Source organism: Ammodytes marinus (assembly GCF_949987685.1).
Source record: "Ammodytes marinus genome assembly, chromosome: 8".
Lineage (NCBI taxonomy): Eukaryota > Metazoa > Chordata > Actinopteri > Uranoscopiformes > Ammodytidae > Ammodytes > Ammodytes marinus.
In genome coordinates this window covers 16,155,638-16,181,658 of record NC_137212.1, presented here as the reverse complement: position 1 = coordinate 16,181,658, position 26,021 = coordinate 16,155,638, and the positions used below count along the sequence as shown (strand labels likewise).

Genomic DNA, 26,021 nt, shown 5'->3' with positions numbered 1-26,021 from the left:
TATTTCTCTATACCATGGACCAAGGCATGGGCGCCACCATGTTGGAAGCGTCATGGTTGGAATGTCATCAGGTGCATTGTTTAAAATCTAGAATTGTTCTTGTCCTTGAAGGCCACTTCTGCTGTTATTCGAAAGGGGTTGAGCTACCCAGGGAGCGTTGCATTCTAGAGCTTTGTAGAATTTTCTTGATGATGTCATATTACAAACTGCACCTTTTAAATGTATTCATTATATTACAGAGAAATATGTCCCGTTAAAGATAAAGAGCTCCAAGCCCATCCCAGAGGACCCTCCATAATATATTTTTTTTAAATTAATATTTTAATTTTTCTTCAATAGCTTCTAATTCAATCCAGTGTCTCTAGATTAGTTGTTCACACAACATTTCTCAGATTTAGCCTCTTAATTTTTCTGCACCAGATTCATGCTTTGCACTTTAAAAACGTAAAAAGAATCTCCCGGGGAGGCATACCCCTGGACCCCCTAGGAGGGTCGGGATCTCGACTGTCATATATTTTCACACAGCTGGACATTGAAAGCACTAGTGGAAAACACTGGGTGTGTGGATACAATTTAACAAGGGCCAATAATTTGGCCAGCGCTACCATTGGAGAGGGGCCCCCTAATCATATTCCGCTTAGGGCACCATGAAGGCTTGGGCCGGCTCTGTATGAACGTCAGGTTGAATAAGACGCCCTCAAAGTACCTAAACATTTTTCAAATAATCTTTTTATGAAAATAATCTATAATATTATACAGAATTTAACTTAACTCTTTAGAATTGTTTGGTTTGAGTAAACTGTCTCAATGAATATTGAAGGAATTACCTTAAGATTTGGTAAAGATACTCATGCTCCCCTCAGTAACTTAAATGATCCACTGGCTTCCTCCAGTGCCATCTTCAGGTTAAAATCTTCAATTCGTTCAATACTTTAATACTCTAATTTATGACCAAATACCTGCAAAATGTGTTTATTAAAAAAATTGTGAATATTGTAGATATGTCAGTATACTTAAATGGTCTATGGGAGCATGTTAGTATTAGATTGGCTGCACATCGCTGGAGTGGCTGAAGCATTTTTTAAATGTTGCACAAACCACCCACAAACCAAACCAAGTCATTACTCGTAAATCCTGTTTGTTTGAGTCACACGGTCTACTGACTTTACATAAAATATTAACTGTCAGTAATGTGCTTGTAATGCTAATACCAAAAAACCTCATAGTGCAAATATAAGCTTTTTTAAGATATTTTTTTGTTATGTTATGCTTTATTAGACAGATTGGAAATACAGGGATGACTTTGGAAGGATTATCCGTCACTCCTTACATGACTTGCGCTTCAGTCAATAACTGATTAAGTACCGTGGTTCGAGATTTGTGGAGCTGAAGAGCTGCCACTTCTGGATGATTTCCTCTGTTCGGACTAAGTAGGGATTGCCCTTTGGTTCCCATTCAGTCAGTTAAATGATTGGCTAAAGAGTTTGAGAGAAAAAGGAATTGACTCTTAAATTTGAACAAGATTAAACTGCAAATGAATTACATCAACAACACTTAGACATTTCATTAAAATTTGAAATTACTTTGATAAAACTAACTTGACACTGAACATGATAAAATGAAGAGCAAAAAAGGAAGAATAAAATAAATGTAAACCTTAAAACATGTTTGGTAGGTTATAAACTTAATATTGTGTGCATGTGGATTTAAATGTATCGGTTCTCCCCTCAAGGCCTTTAATGAATCCTGTTAAAGTTTCAAATCTTCCCTCTAATTTACTCAAGTGGACATGCTTGAAATGCAAGACTATTGTTGTTGGCCTTTCCCTCTTTGCAATGAGAAAACCACAGCCGTTCCCCTCCTTCTCTAGGTTACCTGCTTTCACAGCATGTCCCAAACGCATGTTAAATTTCTTTCATGCAGTAAAATGCCATTCAGGATTTTATCCCTTAAACACGACCAGCCGAATAAAAAGTTCAACATTGTATGTTTTGCTCGTAGAAAACTACTCAGGATGTGAATGACACTTGGTTTATGTTTCAGTTTGAGGTTTGCCCTGATTAAAGTCATGTGGTCTCCATTAAAAACAAGTAAGTACTGTACGTCCTCAGCAAAGCCATGTGTAGACCTGTCGTGACTGCCGCCCGCCACTCTGTTTTTTGCATTCCTCAAAAAACATGAACTGTAAACTGTGTGGTGTGGCATGCCCTTTTTCTACAGCTGTGCTGTAATTATGCATTCTTGAAAAGCCAATTAAATTTCACAGATGTTCAGAAATGTTGTCTTTTAGTTTAATCTTATTCTCAGGGCACACAGATGCAAGCAATGTTAAAACATTTTCATTTTCATGGTATGATGTTACATAAATATCCCTTGCGCCATAAAGACAAGGACTCATATAGAGGCCACTTTCAAAGTTCAATCACATATAGTTTACACAAATTACTAGTTTCTCCCACACAGTTCCAGGATACATGGTTATCCAATGAATAGGATTGCAACAATAATACGTGCAATATAGGACCTGATAAACGTGGCCAAGCAGTTTGACTGCACATACTGTCAAAAGGAGAGGACAGCATAGTGACATATGGTGACAGTGATATAATGACTGACTGTGCATCGTCACAATTCGATCCAAGTTAAGATTTATTACAAATGTAGTCTTGCACAGCCAGACCAAATTACATTACAAATCTGAATGGCAAATGGACAGTTTTTACTGTCTTTCACAGTAGACAGCCAGCAGCTTCTCATTTACACACACACACACACACACACACACACACACACACACACACACACACACACGCACTGCTGTAAAGAATCACATATTGATCAGTGTGTCTCATAAACTGCTTGCATTTGGACAACCGCATATACGAGTGCCTGTTATCATGTGATCAAAGTTCTAAACTTTAATTGAATCACAGCTGAACAGAAATGAGAAGCTAGTTTTTTGTCAAACTACGTATATTTTTGTATTGTTCTATAAAGAAAGAGTTTTGTTGGAAAAAAAAGTGTCTGTAGTTCCTCAAAGCAAGAAACTTAAAAATGTAGACTATTATTTTCACACAATACAAAAACTTGATTGTTTCGCCAAAGGTCACTGGTTTGGCACCTGTAAACTCAACTACTAATGCTTCCTTTTGATGAAGACAATAAAACACTTTCTTCATTGTGAGCTTAAAATGCATAAATTGTAAAGTTTATTAACATTAACGGGCCCACAAACCTACCAGGGTTGAATGCTCAAATGAAATGTCAGTTGATAAAAGAAAACCTTTCCCGGTATATATCATTTATTAGATGAAGTCAGATCATCTAAAAGACAATAGAAACCATGGCATGGTGGTGTGTGTGTTTAAAGTATGTGTGGCAGAGACCTATGGAAGATTCTTCTGACCCGTAGGGCGGTGAAGGTGAGCTGGAGCTCCTCGAGAACAAGGACATGGGCAAAATGTGATTGGAGAGCCCCTTTAACTGATTGGATAATTAGGAACAGGGGAGAGGGTGGGCTTCAGGAATAATAAAATAAGAAATTGGGGCAATGGTACTTCACTCTCTCTCTCTCTCTCTCTCTCTCTCTCACACACACACACACACACACACACACACACACACACACACACACACACACACACACACACAGATTTGGTCATTCACTCAGTCAGTCAGTTCAGAGTGGGTCCAGCCATAGCAACAAATCTCCTCATGGCTCTACGGATAGCTGCATCGCTTTACCTGTGTTTCGTGCTGGTAAGTTCTCCCTTGCTTACGAGAGGATTTTAAAATCAAACAATATGTCAGATTTTAATTCCAGAGAGGAAGTGTGGACTAAGTTGTGTTTGAGGGCAGTTTGTCACGTTGATGAACTGTATCATGGCTGTGTTACACAGAGGAAAGTATATGAGCCATACTGCGTGAACTGAGAGAATTATATTCACATTTTCATTTCTAGCAGAGGAAGCCCTCTTGCTTTTGTTGTCTTGTCAGAAACACTTGCTGCTGCGGGGCATGTGGTCATGGGCCCGTGGTGTTCTGCGTATTGGTTACTTGCCAGCTTCCTTGTGGGGGCTAATTTCCACGATTAAAAAAACTCTTCTGTGATCAACCTCGAATGAAAGAACAATTCTGTGATGCTTGCTTATATTTATTCACCATTGTGCTTTTATTAGGGTTGCGAATGTCAGTTGCTGTTTGATGTTGCTCTTAATCATTCTGGCTCGAAACCAAAAAGGCTTTACATAGTTGAGTTGTGTTTTTCATTCATAAACATGATATGGGCAGCCCTTACTCACTGATGGAGACTGAGACTGAGGCTTTTGCAAATGTATTTACACCCACAAACACAATAAATGCCTTGACATAAAAAAGCTTATACCCTTCTTGTCGGCAGGGAGTAAATTGCTGGCATGATCTGGACAACACAGAGTATGACTGTTGGCCAATCAACAATCCAAATGATTACAACATGATTAGCTGTGGTGGTAAGTTTTTAAATCATTGATTTGTTGGTCTTGGTCTCTGTTTTCCTGACTGTTTTGTATTGCATTTCAGTTTATGTGTGAGTTTTTTTTGAACTGCAAAAATCAGATGGCTTTCCTCGAGTGGCTAAAAAAAGAAAGGACACAACATCGTAAAGCATTTGTCAGAAATGAATTACAGTGACTTAGTAGGTGGGGTTTGCAAATTTGGTGCACGGTATTTCCTTACTGTATGCATAGGTAGGTGCACTGTTTGTATGTGTATGTTCAGGCAATGTTCCTTTGCCCTGCCACAGGTCTGGAAATGGCCTGGGTGCAGCGTCCTCCAGAGAAAGTGTCCAACGGGGAAGAGTTCAATGTCTCGTACACGGTGACGGCCTCAGATTCATTCTACGAGTATACAGTGAGGAACCAGCTTTTCCAGTTCAGGTGAAGGTGTTACACAAACACGCGAAATCCTGAAAGTGTGCCATGCTCACTCACACGCACACAAATGCAGCCGCATGCATCAGAGTTGATCGTTGAATGCTGCACACACACACACACACACACACACACACACGCACACACACGCTTCACTAGAATTAGCCTTTTGTGTTTGTCTTCAGAGTAAACATTTAGTATGTAAGTCAATGTATCATTAAAGTATCATTAGTAAAATTACATCGCAGTTTTTCAATACACCGTACAAACTATGAGTTTCTGACTGATCCTTTTTCAATCTTGTTCAAGGTTAAGCTCTCAGAAAGGCTAGTGTGGATCTTTATGTTTTTGTTTGAGCCCTACAGCATCATGTGGTGTTGTATCAATGCGTTTATCAGTCTATCCACCCCTTTTCCCTTATAGTAATGCGTCAGAGGCAAAGAAGTTCTGTCATGAACACGAGTGTCCGGCGAATTGGAACAACGCAAACGAAATGAACTGCTGCGTGTATCACGCCAACATCCACTCCTGTCCTCTCGGCCTCATGGTGGGTACCAGGCAGCGAGCCACCTGACACTTGGATTCATCTCACTTTCATATTTTCTTCCTCACAGACAAAAGACTAAAGCATACACTTACGCAAATATGATCTTTAGACTATGCCAGAGCTGTTGAGTGATTAATGGGCAGTTATACCTTAGGAGTGCATTATATTGCATGATACACTGATATAATTCATTGGGAGTCTAATCATCTCATTATTTCTCATGTTTTTCATTGAAGCATTTCACATTCCGTTGAACGGTTGTACACTGAATTTTCCCTTGAGCAAATTTAAAGGTTCAGTAAGCGGAATGGTCAGTAGCTAACTTCCTGTCATTGACTGCAGTTAGCAGTCCCCTCCCTCGTCCACACGTCACCACATTAACCCCTTCAGACCCGCATTTTTTCTGCTGGGCAAATATTTTTTTTTTTAGCTAATTCAGACTACTCTTGAACATAAAAACAGAGTGGAAATATTTTTTTTTTTCGAACTCATGTTTTTATGAGTTTTTTTTCATGTCCATTCCAATGGACGCCAGGACACGATGCACGTAAAATGCCATAAAAACATTAAAAATAAAAGGCATATATGTCCTCAGGTATGGCCTAAACATCTGGAACTGGATGTTTTTGAGTCTGTGTAAGTTTCTGAACATGCACAACTTGATAGGTGTATCACAGCGAGGGTAGGCAACAGCAGTGGGGTCATCACCAGGAAAGCCCAGTGCCTACTAGAAGAGAGGGAAATGCTATGACGCGGTCTGAGCATGCACATGAAGACAATATATGTAGGATTGTAGATAAGATGACATAAAAAAGAAATCAGTTTTGCCTTCAGTAAAACGATCATGGAACTTCCAACACATAACCATGCTTTTTATAGTAGGCTAATTAACCTTTAACAAGGTTATTCGCCCGACTCCTGATGTCCATTGCAATGGACATTGGACTTTGAAAAAATCCTACAAATTAATTACGTGACATATGTTCAAAATAACTTCAAATATTATCACTTGTAATAGTTGAAATTATACTGAGAGCACGTTTGTTTGGCTAGCATGAACATTAATGTAGATTTTAGATTGAAAAGGGCAGTTACTCTTCCCTCTCTGGATCGACTCAGCCATACTTGTCTTGTCAGATGTCTGTCACTCTCTCAGAGCATGCTCAAAGTCATTACATGATTTTGATTGGATAATCAGGATCCAATCAGTAACCAGCAGTGCTGACATCATCCAATTACAGAGTATTTATTGGTTTAGAGAAAGAAATATGTCATGTCCATTCCAATGGACGCAGGGTCTGAAGGGGTTAATGCACTGCGGTCTTCAAGCAGCGAGTTATCCAGCATTATCTCTGATCCGTAAGTGTGATAAAACATGATAAAAACAATCAAAACAGACATTGGAAAGGATTTTTACCGGCTCCGCCATTGTAGGCGCATACACATTCACCAATCTGTCGCCGTGCACCGGCAGTGAAACGGGTGCCAGTTTGTAGCGTTCTCTCTTCTGATTGGTTATCAGTGGTGGGATCCCCGAAAAGTTTTATTTGCAGATTACATGCAGAGCGGGTGACTGAGAGATCGGCTTTATGAAACGCGCACACTATATAAGTGATCACTGTATGAATAAAGAGCGATTAAACACTTATATTAACATAAATAAATCACTTACTTCACCTTTAAGAAAATCTACAGTGTAGTTCAGTGTCATTCAACATTGTTTACTCTGTCTGTATCAGCTCTACTCTATCTGCTTAATCCAATACTTCATTGTACCAAAAGTGTATGATTCTGACTTTTGGGGGGTATTAAAATACACTTCCTTTTTTCCAGCTGCAGTAGCAGTAGGAAATCATTTTAGAAGTTGTGTGCATTTTATTTTTATTCTCCTTTTAGCAAACCTAAGCTCAAGGTCTAGTATCTTTGCAAACCTTGAATAAAATAATATATTTATCTATGGTTTTAATCCTAGTTTCTATAGATTGATTTATCATGAATCTGTCATGTGCCTGTTACCATGGTCAGTCTGCTGCTCTGTGCAAAGTCATGTCGTTTTTTAGATATTTGCTATCAAGGCACCATGACTTTGAAATGTTGTAGAGCAGCAACGTTTTTGAAGAAATCTTAATGAATATATTGTTGTTTGTGAAGTGGTTGAACAATTTGTGAAGTTCCTCAAGGAAGAACCATCACCTGAAAGACACAAACTTATCAGAATTAGTTCGAATTTCAAGACATTGTTATAAACACAGCATGAGGGTTAATATAAGCTAAAATATACAACTGCCCCCCCCTACCCTGTGTGATATTAAAGATTTCTAAAAGTTTCTTGTTGAATCCTAGTAAAGGTTATTATATCATATCAGCACTTCCTAGCACATGAATAAACTGTCTAATATGCATATTTTGGATTAAAACCTCTCCAAACAGTTTTGTTATCTCTTCACAGAAACAAGGTGGCATCTGTGGCCCATGGATTCCTGACGATGGTGAAATAGTGACTCATACTGTATCCAAAGCTGGCACGATGAGCCAGAAATACTGGACTTCAAAGGTGAGCCAAATAAAACAAAACCATACAGAAGAGTGCATCGTTTGTAACAAGTTTGGAGGTTTGGATAACATTTGTAGTATTTTTCTATCTCCCCATTTTATGGTCATATCTGCATTTATTCATTTCATGTTGTCAAAACTGCAAACCCACCCAATGCAATTTTTAACTGAACCTTTTTTGGTAAAAAGGGTAAAACAAATAATGTTCAACCAATTGAGGTTCAAAGAGGAATTCCTCCTTGCCCAGGCAAATCCTAAAAGTCATGTCTTTACAACATAGCAGCAGTGTTGGAATCATTTGTCTTAGTGAGGGACAGAGACTTACTACTGCACAACCTCACTCCTCCAAAGCAGAAATGCGTTTTTACTTTTCTCACAGAGTTTTTCTCACGTAGGTGGTGCTAATCCACGTGGGAGTCACCTCAGTCATTGCCCATATCAAAATAGGACGTATGCACGCGGCACTGGAGTCGAAAGTGCTTGTCGTCAGTGCTCAAGGTCAGTCTGCGAATACTAGCAAAGTTTCCATTTGTTGACCCTGCATTGTTTGCTGAGTGATGCCTCTGCTGCTCAGCCCTCCAGCTCTGTAGATCAATAAAACGCTTAAGTAGTAACCAAACAAAGGGGTTACTAGCCCCACTGAACCTGCAAGATTCAGTAGGGAAAAGGTCAACCTTTGTCTGACCTTGCAGAAGAATAGCCGTCATTTCAAAACTGTTACACTATCAGCTGAGTTACAATAATAAAAGTATTTTTGTTCTTGCTGGTAGAAACCTAGATAGCCAATACAAACTGGTGACTGCAGAAAAGATATAAGCATACTTTTATACAAATATTTATTTGGTTATGTAGCCGTGATTGTTCTTGTTACATGATGAGGCATCTCTTAGAATTACATTTAAATAAATGAGCCAAGTTATGGAATATATTTCCTAAAGGAGTGTATTTAAGTGAAACAATGTAAATACTTGTACTTTACACTTATGTTTTAATTTTTATACTTCCACTAGATTTTATTTATTTCATTACTAATTTGGGTGATACAAAATATAATGTACAAATAAATTATGATGTATTATTATGGGGTTAAGATCAAATTTGACATTTTTAAAATTGTTTCAGTGTGTGGGGATGATGTGTGCGAGCCGGAGGAGAACTGTCTGAACTGCCCTGCAGACTGTGGCATCTGCCCGATGTCCATCACTATTAAGGTGGCCATTGGGCTTCCAGTTGCTCTTTTCACCAGTGGCTTCATCCTCACCATGGTGGTCAGTCCAGTCTGTCCAAAACACACACACAGACACAGACACACACACACACGCACACGCACACGCGCACACGCACATGCACACACACGCACACACACACACACACACACACACACACACACACACACACACATACACACACACACACACACACACACACACACACACACACACACACACACACACACACACACATACACACACACACACACACACACACACACACACACACACACACACACACACACACACACACACACACACACACACACACACACACACACACACACACGTTTTATGCACTGATGTTTATCCTAATGTCCTTCTTGCAGTGGCTCCAGTACCAGAAACAGAGGATGTTTTGGGATGAAAGTTGGATCATCAACTACAAGAGCATAATATTTGGTAAAATGTCTCATGGTGAAGCAGTTTTTTTTCTCTATTTCCCTAGAAGTCTTTACCCAGGTGAAAGCTCTAGACTTTCTCTTGCCTTTAAAACTTGAGTGTGTTTAAGGGAGGGATCACTTTGACCTTAAAGTGACAAGAATTTGGTGTGCCAAAAATATTATTGATATTTTTCTCCAAGTAAGAGTGGGACCTCCTGAAGGTTATTTTCCCCCCTCTAACTCCCACAATCAAAAATCATTTGTATTAAATGTTACAAGGTTTATAACCCAGCAGTATAACCAACATATTCTTGTATTAACAGTACATCTGACATAAGTACCTTACTGTCTGGTGTCTGCAGGCAGAGTGTGCTGTACGGGCAACGACAGCACCACCAGCCTGCAGCGTGTCAAGAGCAACACCAGCATCAGTCAAATGACTGATGTGACCGTGTGCACTGGAGTCAACACCACCTTCAAACAAGGCTTCATCCAGCCAGGCCTCTAGTGAGACACCTTATTTTTTTTGGTTAATTTAAATGCTCACGCATCCTCATTCAGACACATTTCCTTAATCTTTTACTCTCTTTTTTTGCTGTATGGATCAAGACAGGATGAACAATACTACATACTGTACTAACGTACGATGTGGCTTGATGATATTTACTGTGTTGCAGTGATGGGAGAACCGTGGCAGTGAAACACATCCAAAATAAACACTTCACCTTCTCTAAAACCATCCGGAAGGAGGTGAAGGAAGTCAGGTAAGGAAGAATTCCCGTCAGGGGAAAGAAAGAAAAAAAATAAGAATTTTACTGACATAACAAAGTCATGTCTCTAGTCCAAAGTAAATAACAGGTCATTGCAACCTATTTAACTTTTTATAATGGCTATAGGCAACTGGACCATCCCAATCTATGCAAGTTCATCGGTGGTTCCATCGAAGTCCCCTACGTCAGCATCATCACAGAGTACTGCCCCAAAGGGAGCCTGTCTGATGTCCTGCTGAACGATGACATCCCTATCAACTGGGGCTTCAGGTGAGACAAAAACATTTTCTTGATAATTTACTGCTTTTACAAAGTAGTAGTGATAGCACCAAAGACCTGTTCTCAATCACTGCAATACCCTTAATCTTCCTCTTATGGCTTTTTGTACAAGGAGCTGAAACTCATGGTCAAGTAGCTGCTTGCTGCTGATTAGATGAGGCATCTCAACATAATGTGATGTGTTTAATCGTTGGTAAATGAGGAAGAGCTGTTTTACTCCACAATTGATCAGTCTGATCAGAAAGACCAAATAAAAGTATCTTCTTACAACAATAATGTCTCAGTAGACCACAATTCAGGGCAAGCTATGGCACATACAGTTTTATATTTTGTGTTGAGGGTATAGCATGACACATGATGTTGGAACACATGAACAGAACCATCCAAGAGCGTTTATATCCTCATGCAGACTGTCTTTTGCCACTGATATCGCCCGTGGGATGGCTTACCTGCACCAACACAAGATGTTCCATGGGAGACTTCACTCCAAGAACTGTGTTATTGATGACCGCTGGGTGTGCAAAATCTCAGGTAATAAAAGTGTTATTAAGAAATAAAATATGTTTTACAGTCTGTTTTTAAGCAACATACATACAGCTCTGGAAAAAAATTAAGAGACCAGTCCAAATGTTCAGTGTCTCTCGTTTTACTATTTAATAGGCATATGTTTGAGTAGAATGAACATTTTGGTTTTGTAATATAAACAGTAGACAACATTTCTACCAAATTCCAAAAAAATATTTGTCATTAAGAGCATTTTCAATAAGTAATATAGAGATATAGAGATGAAGATTTAAGAAAAATCCAGACTGGTCTCTTAATTTTTTCCGGAGCTGTATACAGCCATACATACATACAGCCATACATACACACACACACACACACACAGACACACACACACACACACACACACACACACACACACACACACACACACACACACACACACACACACACACACACACACACACACACACACACACACACACACACACACACACATACATACATACATACATACATACATACATACATACATACATACATACATACTTTACACAAACACAGTCTCAATAACACTGAGAAAAACATCTCTTTATAGGAACCGTTCAGCCACATCCTACACCAGTAGCATCGGGAAAAACCAACATCCTGTGTCACTGTACTCTATATTTTTCTGGCTTCAGATTATGGTCTCACGGCCTACAGAAAGGAGGAATTTGAGGGCATCAGCAATGGTTACAATTGTGGGGACGTAAATCGTATATACTGTGCCCCAGAAGTCCTGCTGGGAAACAGCTCTAACATGATACCAGCAGCAGACGTCTACAGGTGTGTTTTAATGTCATAGTATGAGCAGATCATTATAGTTAAATTAGTTCATTTTGGAGTGCAATATTAAGACCACATGAAAACGTATGATACGGTTAAATTAAAGATGTGGAAAAGGTGTTGTTTTGGACCAACAAGCAGCTCAATACATCTGAGAAAGTGTTGCCGCTGCATCTTAGAAACAACACAGGGAAATACAGGGAAACTAATATAATTTTCTCTACATTTCCCCTCCTCTCCTCAGCTACTCCATGATTCTAGTTGAGATCGCAACTCGCTCTGACCTCATTTCAGTGAGTATGACTGCCTCCTCAGCAGATTATAACCTTCGGCTTCACTTTGATCTTTGCTTTGTAACCAGCAGTCCTCTCTAACAGGACCAGACTGAGGGAGTGACCATGAATCCCATGGATCCCATGTGGCGGCCCCCTCTGCCTGAACTCAAAGCCGGGAAGGCAGATACTGACTGTCCCAGTCAAGTAGACTACTGTGAGGTCTGTCACATGTGCAAAGGTTGGAAATGTAGCCAGAACTGTGTAGGGGGAAAATGTGATTTTGGTACAAACTTACGCTTTCGTAGAATTGCCTTTTGAGTAACAACAGAAACCTTGAAATGTAATCTCTGTTTTGGAACACAGCTTATTAAGAAGTGCTGGTCTCATAACGTCACCATGAGGCCCACATTTGAGCAGGTGAGGAAGATGCTCGACAAAATGAACCCACACAAAGTCAGCCCTGTGGACATGATGATGAAACTGGTAATAACCCACTTAAATATGGTCTAATAATATGGTTAACGTTGGTTTAAAGATGTCTGCATTCATTCTACCATGATTAGAACAAGAAATGCAGAAAATATAAAGGGAGATTATTATGGATCCAAACCTACTTTTTTCCAAAGTGATAAAAAGATAATTGCTAAGAAAAGAAAAATGCTATTACAGATGGAGAAGTACAGTAAACATCTGGAGGCCATAGTCGCTGAGAGAACACAGGACCTTCTACAGGAGAAACAGAAGACGGATCGGCTGTTATACAGTAAGTCAAAAGTGTGGAGAGATGTGTAACACTTGCATTGTTTTAATGATTGATTCCAAGCAAATTCATGATATTGACCATATTCTTATGTCAATTGATCTAGTAGGGCGCATGAACCTAATTTGTAGCTCAATATCAAAAGGATAACGAAAGGCAAACTTTAAAACATGCACATGGAAAGTTGCCCAAGCAAATGAACTGCTTACATTTGATGCTAACATCTTCAAGTAATGAATTTGACACTATCAAAAGTGCTCACTGCCATCTAGTGGTGCAGAAGTAGAACTTTTATCAATTTTACCCAATGCCTTGAAGAAAAAGCAAATTTTTGCATCAGACTTTATTGTACAGGTATGTTACCAAAATCGGTGGCGGATGACCTCCGTCAAGGTCGAACAGCTGAGGCTCAGAGCTACTCCAACGCCACCGTCTACTTCAGGTCTGTGTTGGTGAGAGCGTTCTTTTAACTGACATTCCCTCAGTTTAACTTCAATTTAGAATGTGTTTTGTTATTTATTCCACCCCTATACATTGTCATGCTTCCAGCAATCTGCTTTTTTTTAAAGAAAAGGTTTTGGTACATACACGCATGTACAACCTATGATGACTAACAGTGTCTTACTCCCCCTGTGACAGTGACATTGTGGGCTTCACTCAGCTGTCAGGGGCCAGCACTCCCCACCAGGTTGTGAACTTCCTCAACCAGCTGTACACCACCTTTGATGACATTATTGACATTTACGACGTCTACAAAGTGGAAACAATAGGTGATGCATGTAAGTAAGGATGATACACTGATTTTGAACTAAAAACTTGTTTTAAATCATTTTGCTACAGCATCCTTAAAAAAAAATATATATATATCTATCTAGATATATCTCAGCTTTGAAATAAGGACTGAACATATAGGCGACTCGAGTATCTTAATGCCAAAACCAGAGTATCTGAATGGTGCTGTGACATTTTACTATATGGTCAACTCTCTCTCCCTGTCCCTCTCCCTCTTGTAATAATGGCTATCCCTCAAGACATGGTGGTCTCCGGAGTCCCTCAAGAAAACGGCATCAATCATGCTGGAGAGATAGCCAGCATGGCTCTTGATCTGGTCAGTGTCTGCCACTCTTTCAAGATCCCTCACAAACCCAACACGCAGCTGAAGATACGTGCTGGGATCCACTCAGGTACTGTTAATATCTCATCTGTATCAAGCATCAGTTTCCATCACCACCCCACCACAAATTGCACAAAGAAAAAAATACATATAGTATTATATGAAGGTTGAAATGATCTGACAGCAGGAAGACAACACCTTATGTAGTGCCCTTCTAATTTGATTAAAGCAAATGTCCTATGTTTTAAGGAGCCCTTGAACCCCTCAGCTTCTTTTTACGGGTTCGGATTTGTTTGGGCATGTGTCAATCATTTTATCTGTCATTGGAGATTAACCTGTCGGAAGGGCGGGGCATAACAAAAAAGTCCGGGGATGAGAGAAAAGAAGCTGCGAGAAGAAGCTGAAGAGACTACACGTTATGTCGGAGACATTCTATAAAAGTAATTTAATCAAAACAGAATTGAATGAGAGGGCTACACTTAATTCGATATTTTCCCTAAGTAACTAGAGTACACTTTTATAGAATACAATGAACAAAGGTTTCAGGATTTGAAAATAAGTGTTACCTTATTAAACAACCTGTTAATAACATAACATTTAAATGCACTTTCATGTGTACAACTCTTTGAGTAAAAGTAGCTCTACATTTTTGTTATTGACCCCTTATATCTTCACATGCATCATCATGGTTATGCAATGACATAAAAACAATATTATTCCCTGAAAGTGTTGCCTACAATCCCTGCTGTTTATTCTGCCAGGACCTGTTGTGGCCGGTGTGGTTGGCACCAAAATGCCTCGATACTGCCTATTTGGGGACACTGTCAACACAGCATCACGGATGGAATCAACAAGTGAAGGTAATGACGGATTAGGCACACTGCCTTTCATCCAATTATTGTCTCAAAGGGAAATAATTGTGCTCAGGAAATACCAGGTTAATTAAAGTATTCACTGGGCTCTCCTAATATTGTACAGCTCTGATTTGCAGAGATAGATTGTCTGCAATGTTGTTGTAACTGGCTTCAGTTCAGAATTATCCTTTGGTCTGTGATGTCATGGCTGCTATCGTTCCAGACGGGATTGTCTCCGTGTTGGCTCACCAACACATTGGGGTTATAACATGGAGGATGGACAATGTTCTCACCAAGCATGTAATCCTCTGCATTAGGCTAGTGGGATACTGGAAAGACACTGAGTGACTGCAGGCTCAGATTGTAGAGGTTAAGTCTTAACTTTAAAATAACTATCATAATTTGAAGTATGAGATGAAACAAGACCCCCTTTCTAAGGGAAATCTAAGTCATTCCAATCTTAAGTGACCCTTTTAAGTCAATACACACAAACATGCCCGTGCAGACATTACAGACATGCCTCACAGATCTCAAACTGCCTTATAGGCCTACTCATGTACAGTATATTACTTGTATATATTATACATATGCCACTTACAGCACTACATTTCTTTAGTAAATTACTTACATGCAATAATATATGGGGGAACTAAAATATAAGTACAGAGCATACTGTATAACTTGTGTATGAAATGTGCATCAAAGAGAGTAAAGTGATGTGACACAAAATAGCTATGATAGATCATATAAAATAAATGAATGAAAATCTATTTTATTCAACACTTTACTACACACAGTAATATTAATATGTATGTTGTTGTATTGGTCAACTGTAACAATTTTTTATATTTTTGTCCAGTGCATTGTGCCATACAAATCATGTTGATTGTTAAAGGTTTAAGAAATGGATGAAGAAACATGCAATTAAAAAATAAAACAAACAATTAAACTGCTTCAACAGATTACAGGCATGCATTTTAACATTAATAAGTATAACATCACATGTTTCTTCATATTTATGCCCTAAGCTCTGAAGATCCAGGTGAGTGGTGCCACAGCTGACCTGCTTCATACACTCAGAGGTTATGTTCTGACATGCAGAGGAACCCTTAGTGTGAAGGTAAGGTAGTATATTCATGTAGTATATGTTTGAGATATTTATGTTGTATATAACTTGTGCTAAATAATATTGGTTATAGCAAATTATATATTGATTGGACCTTTTATTATGTTGGAAAGCACATCTCACTGATAAACACTCGGCATTACTTTAACTTGGAACATACTAATGCAGTAGTGAAACAGTCCTGCAATAAATCCAGTCTTCTTGAAAATTACTGAAAAAGACAAGGTGTTTATGAGGCTTGCGAGTTGAAAAGATTGCAGGAAATTCAAAACTTCCCTTCAAGGGGTAAAGAGATTGGGTGTGGCTAGTATTTGCCTTTTTCTCAGGGAGGTATTATATCATCCAGTTCCACTGGCTTCTATTCCAACTGAAACTGAATACCTCTTTTTTTGGGTGGTGCCAGTGTGATTATGGGGGAGGGTTTTTCTTCTCAGTCCCTTAGGACAGGGCCTGCATTTCTGTCTCCTGTGATGTCTTCCTAAGAGGTAGCTGCTCTCTGCCCCCGATCAAACCCTAATGTCTTTATTTAAAATTCAAAGGAACACATGCTTTGCAATATGACTCTCTTCTCTCGATCATTCACTCTGTCTCTCATTTTTCTTGACCCCTAACAGGGAAAGGGTGATATGACAACATGGTGGCTGGAAGCAAAGAGAGACAACTACACAGATCCACTGATGAGAACATCTGAATCCAGAGAAGTCCCAGTGCCGGTCAGCGACTAGATTGGGTATAGCCTAAAATGAGAAAACAACAGTATAAAAACTGTTCAGGTTGTGTGTTGTCTAAATGAATTGTGTCCAGTGAGCTAATATGGAGTTTAATGTGCAGGTACAATTGTAGGATGAACAAATAGTTAATCATTAATGTAATTGTAATAATTAAGTGTAAATCTATTAGATGTTGCCAGTAAAGTGTTCAAAAGTGTTTGCCATTATTAATGGTTCCATTGCTGTTATCAGAAGTGATGATGAAAGGCAAAATCCCTTCGACAATACTTTGTGGATGTAATCAGAAATGCATTATATCTACATTATATCTTGTAGATATAATGCATTTCTGATTACATCCACAAAAAATACATTGTCACATATTATCTATTTTTTGCACTTATTGAATAGAATGTAAAAACATATGCAGAGAAACATGCCACAGTACAGGAAATGCCACTTTAATCTCACATTATATCTATTTCTCTCTCTCTCTCTCTCTCTCTCTCTCTCTCTCTCTCTCTCTCTCTCTCTCTCACACACACACACGTATACAATGCTTTATTTGTATTTTTGCAACATAAGCCACTTTGTTTATTTTTTCTTATACATTAAGAGTAAAGATTAATTCACTGCCTAGAAATTAAGAGAACCCTTTATTATTCTATGTAAATGTCCAAGTAATTTTATTCCCAAGGAATTTAGATAAAATCCATTGAGCATTCCAACTAAGAACTGATCTGAGCAGATAATGGCTTTTTGCACAGACAAACCATGTAAGCAGGAAAAAGCAAGTGTGTTATTAATAAACATGATTTTTTTCCCATTGTCTTTTGCAATTTAGCCTACTATAATGCATGGTTGCTCACTGGTGTTGCTTCAATGAAAAACCAACAACAGCAAAATAACAAAAACTCAGCCAGTTGCCATTGCTATTAGTTTGATGTTTTTGCATTGAATATTGTTTATGTATTGTTGTTTTTCCTTTGAATTTGCTTTGAACTCGACATCATTGTAAATGAGGGTCACCCCTCAATTGGTCTCTCGAGGATAAATAAAAGTTAAATAAATAAAATAAATAAATAAATAGTTTAACCTACATGTGTGTTTTTATATTGCAAAAAAATAAATAAAACTAGCCTACTTGTGATTTCCATTTGATGTAGTTTGCCTTGGATTTTCAAAATGGTGCATGACAAATGATGCCGGATAGATTTGAAACACACAAACCAAACCCACTGAACTCTTTTATTGTTTGTAAAATAAGAATGTACAGTTTTCTTTAGGAGTTTTCTTTTGTAAGGTATTACTGACTGTGCAGTACAATGTGCTATTTCAATGTATTGTTATTGTATCCACTGATTGTATGAATTGCATTAAAAAAGTTTAAAAAATATGTTAGTGTTTTATTCAAACAATAACATTGGTATATAAATGTCATTGAAGTGCCTTCTCGCCATGAACCAATCATATTGCGCCGTGCTTGGTTGCTAGACAACGAGTCGGCCAATTAGCGTGCTGTTTGGATCGGGTGAAGTGGTGTATATATGTACTGTCATTTGGAGCGATAAGAAGCTGCAGTACCGTGTACGAAGAGAGCGACTGGAAAATACATTAAACACGTTACAACGTTCAAGTAGGTGCCGTTAAAAACTTTTCTGCTCGCTTATTTATAGAATTAACATTTTATACGTCTGCATTCGTAACCATTCATCTTGTTTGGCTAATATAGCCTGTCCGTCCGGTTTCAATAGAGGAGGAGGTACGCGGTGGGTATTTTAACACTGACTGCACTGTAAAGCACCTGCCTGCCTGCACACCATTTGCTTGATTGCTTTATTTGGTTTGACTAAAGTGGTGAGGGGGAAAAAAAATATTTATTGGCAGAAAGGTGCCTTGGAAATAACTACAACAACGTAGCTCGTCACAGGCGGTTATTTTAACGTAGCTTAATAGTGCAGTTAATTTACCCCCCAGGTAAAACAATGTGACACAATCATAGATTATAACATAGTACATAATTAGAGATTTTATTTTGTGGTCCTGCCTGTTGAACTATAGGCCTATTGCATTAACTGTACTTTAATTTCCATTTTATTTGACCTGCCTAATTCACTTAGGCCTACATGAGGTTGACATAATCGACCACATTTAAAACTGAAAAACTAGACATCTTATAGGCTAGGCCTACTCTACCAAGGTGGGGTGTGTTGCAGGGCTTTTGATTAGACTAGCTTAGTTCAAGCAAGGTCTTTTTTTTTAGCAACTGAGTGTGTAGGTAGATCAGGCTGAGCTGTATCCTGTGATCCATCAAGTAGCCTATTTTTCATGTTTGAGAATCTGGTCAAAATTGTCACTCAAGTGAACAGTAGGCTATATTCCCGATGGTACAGCCATTCTGTTAATGCTGATATAAAAAAAACTTCCCATTGGAGAATCTATATTGTGACCGATGAGTAAAAAGGTTAACACTTGTTGAGAGTCTATGCAGGGTCTGGGCTTGTGAAGCTTTGTGGCTGTAGGCTTGCCATCTGTCTACCCAGGATGATTAGGTATCACTGAAACCAAAGGGTAAGGTCAACCAAGTTAATGATGAGTCTTGCCATGACTAAAAAATTCAAAATGAAATTCTTCATAAAAATGTATATTTCATTTTTAAATGCAGCGTGTTCTCATTGGGCTGGTATATTTTTTAATATCTCTGGATGAGCTGTTCTACACTATGATACCATATGTTTTCAGTTATATCTGTACATGGTGGTTAAAAAAAGGCATTATTCCCACATATGTAATGAAGAAATGTGTGTATGGTATTTCAGATGGTTGCGTGGTTCCACAGATAAACCTCCATGCTGTCTGTCTGGGATTAGTCTGATCAGCTGATGATAAGAGCATTGGGATAAGGTGCAGTCCCAACCTGTAACCTGCTCAAACAGTGACAATGTCATACAAAAAACACAAAAACAACATCATCAACACAGGATTCATAATACGCTTTGTGAAAGACTGTTAATAAACCCACATTTCCAAATATAGGTTTTAAAGATTTTAAATAATTTTTAAGAGGGCCATGGCAACACCGTTTGATAACTGTTCAGTTCCTTCGCTTGTGATGGATCAATGAATAAGCCCTTTTTTAATCTGTGACTGTTAATCAGGCTGCGTGTTACCACACTTTACCGCTGCATGTTTATTTCCATTGTTGTTTTGTAATCCAGACTGCTGAATGGGCGCTGCTAATCTGACCCTCTATTTTAAGGAGTGCGTAGGCAGATCCTGTGGCGAGCCTTGTGTATCCTGTACATGGAGTAGATGATCCAGGCACGTAGCCTGAAGGCTGCACTGCAACAATGCCTGTGTACTCTGTGGGTGAGTTTGGATTTTGATACAGTATTCAGTATTTGATGACCAGTGAATATGCACTCTCAATGAGACATGTTGAACGATTGTCTGTTGTACTCATTAACTCGGAATTCATTAACTCTGCTCCATGTTTCAAAAACTGTATTCTATATATTTTGTTATATGATTTTGACTTTTATGGTTGGAAGTGAAGTGTTATGCTTTGAGCAGTTGCGTGTAGGTTACTGTATAATTTTGTAATGTTTACCCTAAACTCTAGAGTTAAGAGAAGGTTAAACTAACCTGATCGTCCAGATGAATGTTAGTTTTTAGTTTTTGTGCCTCCATTTCTGTAACTTTTACGGTAAGTGGTTTCCTTTTCTTGTCAAGAAATAACAAATTACTGAAGGCCATGCTGTATTTCTTTGACAGACTTTTCACCACCACAAGTCAAGGACATACACAGCGGCTCCGTTGAATGTAGAGCATCCCCCGTGAGGCAGTTTAGCCAATCATCCCTGCCACCGCACAGAACCTCCTACATGCTCAGTACCTTCTGCTCAGAGCACAACGTGCAAGAATGTCTATCACACATCAATCAGGTCTGGAGCCTTACAGGTTTCTTTGATGTATTATTAGCACATTTATAGATGTGTAAAGGCTTGTGCCTGGGGAACTTAGACATGTACAATATAACAATATGACCATGTCCTCCATATGCTCCTTTTCTCTTCCTTTTACAGGAGGTGTCATCTCTTGGCCTCCCATCAGTTTGTACGGAGTCGGGCGGCAGCCTGGAAATGAATTTGGTGGCTGTGCTAAATTGCATGTATGACCTGATTCAGCTGCACCACAGGGGCCTCCGAACCCTGGAACACATGGAAGTGGAGCAGCTGAAGTCCAGCAGTACTGTGGAGCACCTGAAGCTCACAAGCACCCGACTAAAAGTACAATATCATTTAAACCCTGTGTTTCCTCTCTGGGAATATTGTATTCAAATTGATATATAGATAACAGAACAAATGTGGAACCAAAACTAAGCACCTCAAGAGTTGCTTCGTCAATGCTACAGATAATAGCTACTCTCATATTCAATTCCCTTGTCAATGTTTTCAATTTTATAATAGGAGCAGCTTGAACTTTCCAATAGAGAAAACACGGGACATCTTGAGAGAGAACGACAGCTCCAGTTAAAAGTGAAGAGTTTGCAAAACTGCCTGAAAAATGAAAAAGAAGAGGTACTTGATTTGGTATTACTGTCGCAGACAACACTGAGTCCGTCCACAGGCAGGATGGCTATTTTAACAGTAAACACTTGTTTTATTTTCCCTTGCCAGGTGCAAAAACTTCAGAACATAATTGCAAGCAGGGCTAGCCAGTACAATCATGAGATGAAGAGGAAAGAGAGAGAATTTAACAAACTGAAGGAGCGCTTGAATCAACTTCTAGTTGACAAAAAAGAGAAGAAACAAGGTTAAGATCCCCATTATTTGCCTCGTTCTTTTTCTCATCCTCCATCCTTCTTTAATTTCTGATTTTCTAAATTTGTCTTTCTGGCTTCCAGCCATAGATGTATTAAACAACATTGGGAGAGCTGATGGGAAGAGAAGCCTTTGGAAAACGGAAAAGACAGAGGCAAAGTAAGTTCATTTATTTTTCCAATTCTCTTACATTATCTATTCACATTATCTTTAAAGCCATATTTGTGTTCGTAAATACTAATTAAAAATGTAATCAATCGCATGGTCTGAGAAAGTACTACTCCAACTGGAACCGCTGAATCCTGGATGTTACTGTAGCTTTAATTGATGTCCTCTGTAGATGTTTCATTTGCGTGATATTATAACAGATGATTGTCTTTCTCCTCCTAAGGCACGAGGGGGAGATGTATAAGACTCTGCTGAGCAACTACGAGACACGACAAAGAGAATTGCTGCTGGAAAATGCAGAGTTGAAGAAAGTTTTGCAGCAGATAAAAAAAGACATGATGTCAATTTTAAGTTCAAGGAAACCAACGCTGAAAGATGACAAACATGGAGGCGATGGCTTACAGGTATAGGACAAGTTGTTTTTCTCTTTTCTCTTCATTAGCATTCAGCGAGAGAAGGAGAGGTGCTACTTTTAATTTTTGAGTGACTTAAGTAGTATATTGTAATCTTACTGACTGCAAACTGATTAGGCTCACAAACTTAACAACCACGGCTTCAAGGTATCACAATTTTGCGGACAGCTGATAATCGATGTCATTACCATTATTTAGTGTTTTAGAAAATGCTTGCCAGATGCAGTACCGATAGAAAGATGTTTTCATCGTCATTGTCAGGGTGACTCGACGGAGGAAGACGACGTGGTTGATTCCAGTAAAGAGAGCGTGGAGCTGTATTGTGTTCAGGCCCGGGAGAAGCTCACCAACAGTATTCGCCTCCAGTGGAGAAGACTCAAGAGCCACGTCGAAAGATTGGACAGCCAAGGTGGTCTTCATACGACATACTGTCAGTGTGTCTTTTTCCTGTGTTTTGGTACCATTGAAGTGGCAAAAGGGATTATAATAATACTTCAACTTAAAGAAGACACAGGTCTGATACTTTCTATACTGAAGACACTGGTCTGATGATCAGGATTTGTAAAGAAGTAAGAACTAATATGTGGACTGAAGAGGTTTCTATAGACATTCAAGACATCCTGTTCAAACCAATATATAGTGCACTCAAACTGACCAATGTACTTTAATGTACCAAACCATTTCACCCCAGTGTGAAGTTAGTTTCAAATAGTAAAACTGTTAAATGGTCATTTGTGGTTATCTGCCTAATCGACTGACTTATTTTGTTTTGTATTTGTGTATTGTTTTGTATTTATTATGTGATGTGTATATTCTCTGTCTGAATGTACATGATTTTCGGCTTCCGTTGAATAAATGAACATAGAAGCTAAATGTAAACATAATTGTAAATTTGGTAATGTTGTTTGTTAAGCATCTTCGGCTCAGATGGATGAGAGTAAAAATACTGATGCGGTTTCCCGAGAGACTCATGAGGAGGAGATGGACAGACTTAAGCTGGAGATCCAGCAGTGCAAGGACTTCATTCAATCACAGCAGCTGCTCATGCAGGTCAGACTGAATTGTTGCCATTAAGCTTCCTAGAGAGTTCAGTAGTTCAAGTGTGTGCCATATCACTTCTATATAATAAATGTTGTAGAGTTCTAAGGTCTTTCATAATTTAAAGGTGTACAATATTGAAGTTATACGTAGTGTAAACCAAGCACTTAAATGTAACCCTATTAGCGTGTTTCTGGAAAGATATTGTATTTTGTTTGTTGTTGTAATTATCACGTCTTCTTTTATTTAATTCTCCTTCTTTTTTAATTTTCTTGTAGCAGCAGCTGAGTTCCCCGTGTGTGGAGGAGACTGCATCTCTGCTTAGCGACTGCTACATGCTGCAGGAGAAAGATCGCCTCAGAGAGGAGTGGAAGACCCTAGAGGAACAAAGAAAGGTCTTTGAGAGGGAGAGGAGGAACTTTACGGAAGCAGCTATAAGGCTGAGCCATGAGGTGATTAGATTTATTATTATTTGTTTTTTATATACCTGTGTGCTAACCTTAAGTTTAAAAAGTGTGGATATGCTTTTACATAACTGATTTTGCTTGCAGAGGAAGGCCTTCGAGGATGATCGAGCAACGTGGCTCAAACACCAGTTTTTAAACTTGAGTCCATTTGCTGAATCAAAGAAAGCCTCGATGTCAAAGTCTAGTAGTGCGTTTTTGTTATGTGAGTGTCTACCCATTGTACTGGCCCAATAATGTGTATTATATCTTTTTGATATGATCGATATTTCTGTATTAATACATTTGAAGGATAGTGATTGTGATATGTTATAAATATAAATTTCATCCCTTTATACAACATCTGCAACACAGTTGTATTTCCCTGAATCATTTTTATTTTACATTTATGTATATTATAGTTACATTGTTGTAATATATAAAAATAATAAAGTTTCATCTTATCTTCACAGCTGAAACAAAGGTGAATGCTTCGTCGGCTCCAGCGAAGTTCATCAAATGCCCGTCTGACACAACCTCTTCCTCATCTAGTTGTGTCCCACTAACATCGCAATCAACAGCCGACCTGTATCACACACTTTGCCTTATCCCAGAAAACAGGTAACAATGTCTGTTTTTATGCACAAAATTGATGCTTGGAGAAATGGTAAAAATCAGTAAATCTGTAAATGAACACTGCAAATCTGTAACCCTGACTTTTTCCAGCTCAACCAAACCAAAGAGAGACACTGAGCATGTTGAAGAGTCCACCATCGTTTTTAATGGAAAAGGTTCCAGTTGGACACAAACATTGGAATGACAATGAAGACCACAGCAGCCGCACACTCACTAATGGAAGGAACAGCTCCATATAGAGCCATACACCGTACAAAAATAATCTTTATTGAACACTTGTATCGTGAATTCCAGACACTTCAATATAGACTGTAAAATTATTAAATATTTGTTTAAAGTTGAAGCCAAACAAGAGTTCTGGATAGCTTAGCCTGGTGTTTTGTGTGTCTGAAGAAAGTCTGTTATCTAATAGTTTTTTTAAATATTTTTAGATTATCTGATAACTGTTTTTATCTATTTATTTGACACTGTCAATCTTGTTTTGGCAGTCATATCGTATTTCTAGGTCTGAGTCTAGCATTTTTGGCAACATGGGTGTGCCACAAAATATCATGCAACCCAGTAATGAGATGTTTGCTTGGCCCTTGTCAGTGGACGCTGACGCACCTAAAACTGTCTTAATGTTGCTGTTTATGTTGCAGATTTTGAACTTCTGTTGTTTTTTAGGTTGTAGAAGTAATGCTGCTGTGTCACTGAATGCAATAAGAAACTTGGTAAAAATACGAGGGAGGTTTCTATAGTTTAATATAGAAATGTTTTCGTCAACATTATTTTCTGGTAGCTTTTGCAGATACATTAGAAGTGGATGTTGTTGCAGATAAGTAGGAAGAAGGGCTGTAAAATTGAGCAAGGATCACATAATGTTTAGTAGAACCCTGACACCTTGGACTGTATGAATGTACATTCCTCTAATTGTTAAAACAAAAAAAAAAGGGATGATGATGATGAATGTGTTTATATTAGTGGCTTTATATTGTTAGATAAGAATAACTCTAACCTGGAATCCACAAGAATTTGAGATAATGTATTCTAGAAAACCTTATATTCTTAAAACATTTATTATACATATATTCTTAAAACATTCATTATACATAATTGAAGCACACTTTTGTTGTCGTTTGACCTTTATTGGCCTCTGTCATGAAGAACAGCAGAACTGCTTCACCTGTCCCATCCCATTTATTGGTGGCAAATAACTGACAAAGGGTGTCAACTTATCAAAATGGAGGTGAAGGAGCAATTCAACAGGTCCGGAAAAGAGGTAAATTCTTTCACAATTTGTTGTGTAATTTGCACGTTTGCTTGAATATTTTTTGAATAGAACTGTTTTGCAGTATGGGCGAACCTTACTGATATTATTAATACTGACACTGATATTATTAGATATAATAGGACGTATGTCCTACGTCCGTTACTGCCATGCACATGCACATGCCATGGTGTGTCAGTGGTCGCTGTGGCACATGCCAGGCCGATAAACGATCTCGGCATCTCTCCAAAATTCTACACGATACCCCATAATGACGATAAAAAAGATGTTTGAGATTTTTGCAAATGTATTACGTAATAAATAAATAAACAAAGAAATCATTTGTACATACATAACTATTCACAGC

At 38.5% G+C, this 26,021-nt stretch overlaps 2 protein-coding genes across 2 annotated transcripts; both read left to right on the top strand.

Moving 5' to 3' along the window:
* Window positions 1-3,714: 3,714 nt before the first annotated feature.
* On the top strand, window positions 3,715-16,899 carry LOC307254418 (atrial natriuretic peptide receptor 2-like; the record flags this gene model as incomplete). The annotated part of the gene is made up of 23 exons (XM_080032809.1): window positions 3,715-3,759; window positions 4,400-4,490; window positions 4,784-4,916; window positions 5,334-5,457; window positions 7,907-8,011; window positions 8,406-8,508; window positions 9,133-9,278; window positions 9,611-9,698; window positions 10,027-10,171; window positions 10,342-10,428; window positions 10,561-10,704; window positions 11,123-11,244; window positions 11,901-12,045; window positions 12,290-12,338; window positions 12,423-12,539; window positions 12,684-12,803; window positions 12,990-13,083; window positions 13,435-13,522; window positions 13,720-13,859; window positions 14,112-14,264; window positions 14,956-15,054; window positions 16,077-16,168; window positions 16,789-16,899. The coding sequence occupies 23 exons, from the start codon at window positions 3,715-3,717 to the stop codon at window positions 16,897-16,899; spliced, it is 2,541 nt and encodes an 846-aa protein (XP_079888935.1).
* Window positions 16,900-18,454: 1,555 nt separating this feature from the next.
* Window positions 18,455-24,589, top strand: LOC307254889 (afadin- and alpha-actinin-binding protein-like; the record flags this gene model as incomplete). Its single annotated transcript, XM_080033436.1, has 14 exons — window positions 18,455-18,520; window positions 20,144-20,253; window positions 20,659-20,828; window positions 20,970-21,173; window positions 21,354-21,464; window positions 21,564-21,699; window positions 21,791-21,866; window positions 22,099-22,279; window positions 22,550-22,697; window positions 23,202-23,338; window positions 23,605-23,778; window positions 23,878-23,995; window positions 24,243-24,390; window positions 24,496-24,589. Exons 2-14 carry the CDS (start codon window positions 20,235-20,237, stop codon window positions 24,587-24,589), a joined length of 1,716 nt encoding a protein of 571 aa, XP_079889562.1. The 5' UTR covers window positions 18,455-18,520; window positions 20,144-20,234.
* Between the last annotated feature and the right edge of the window lie 1,432 nt (window positions 24,590-26,021).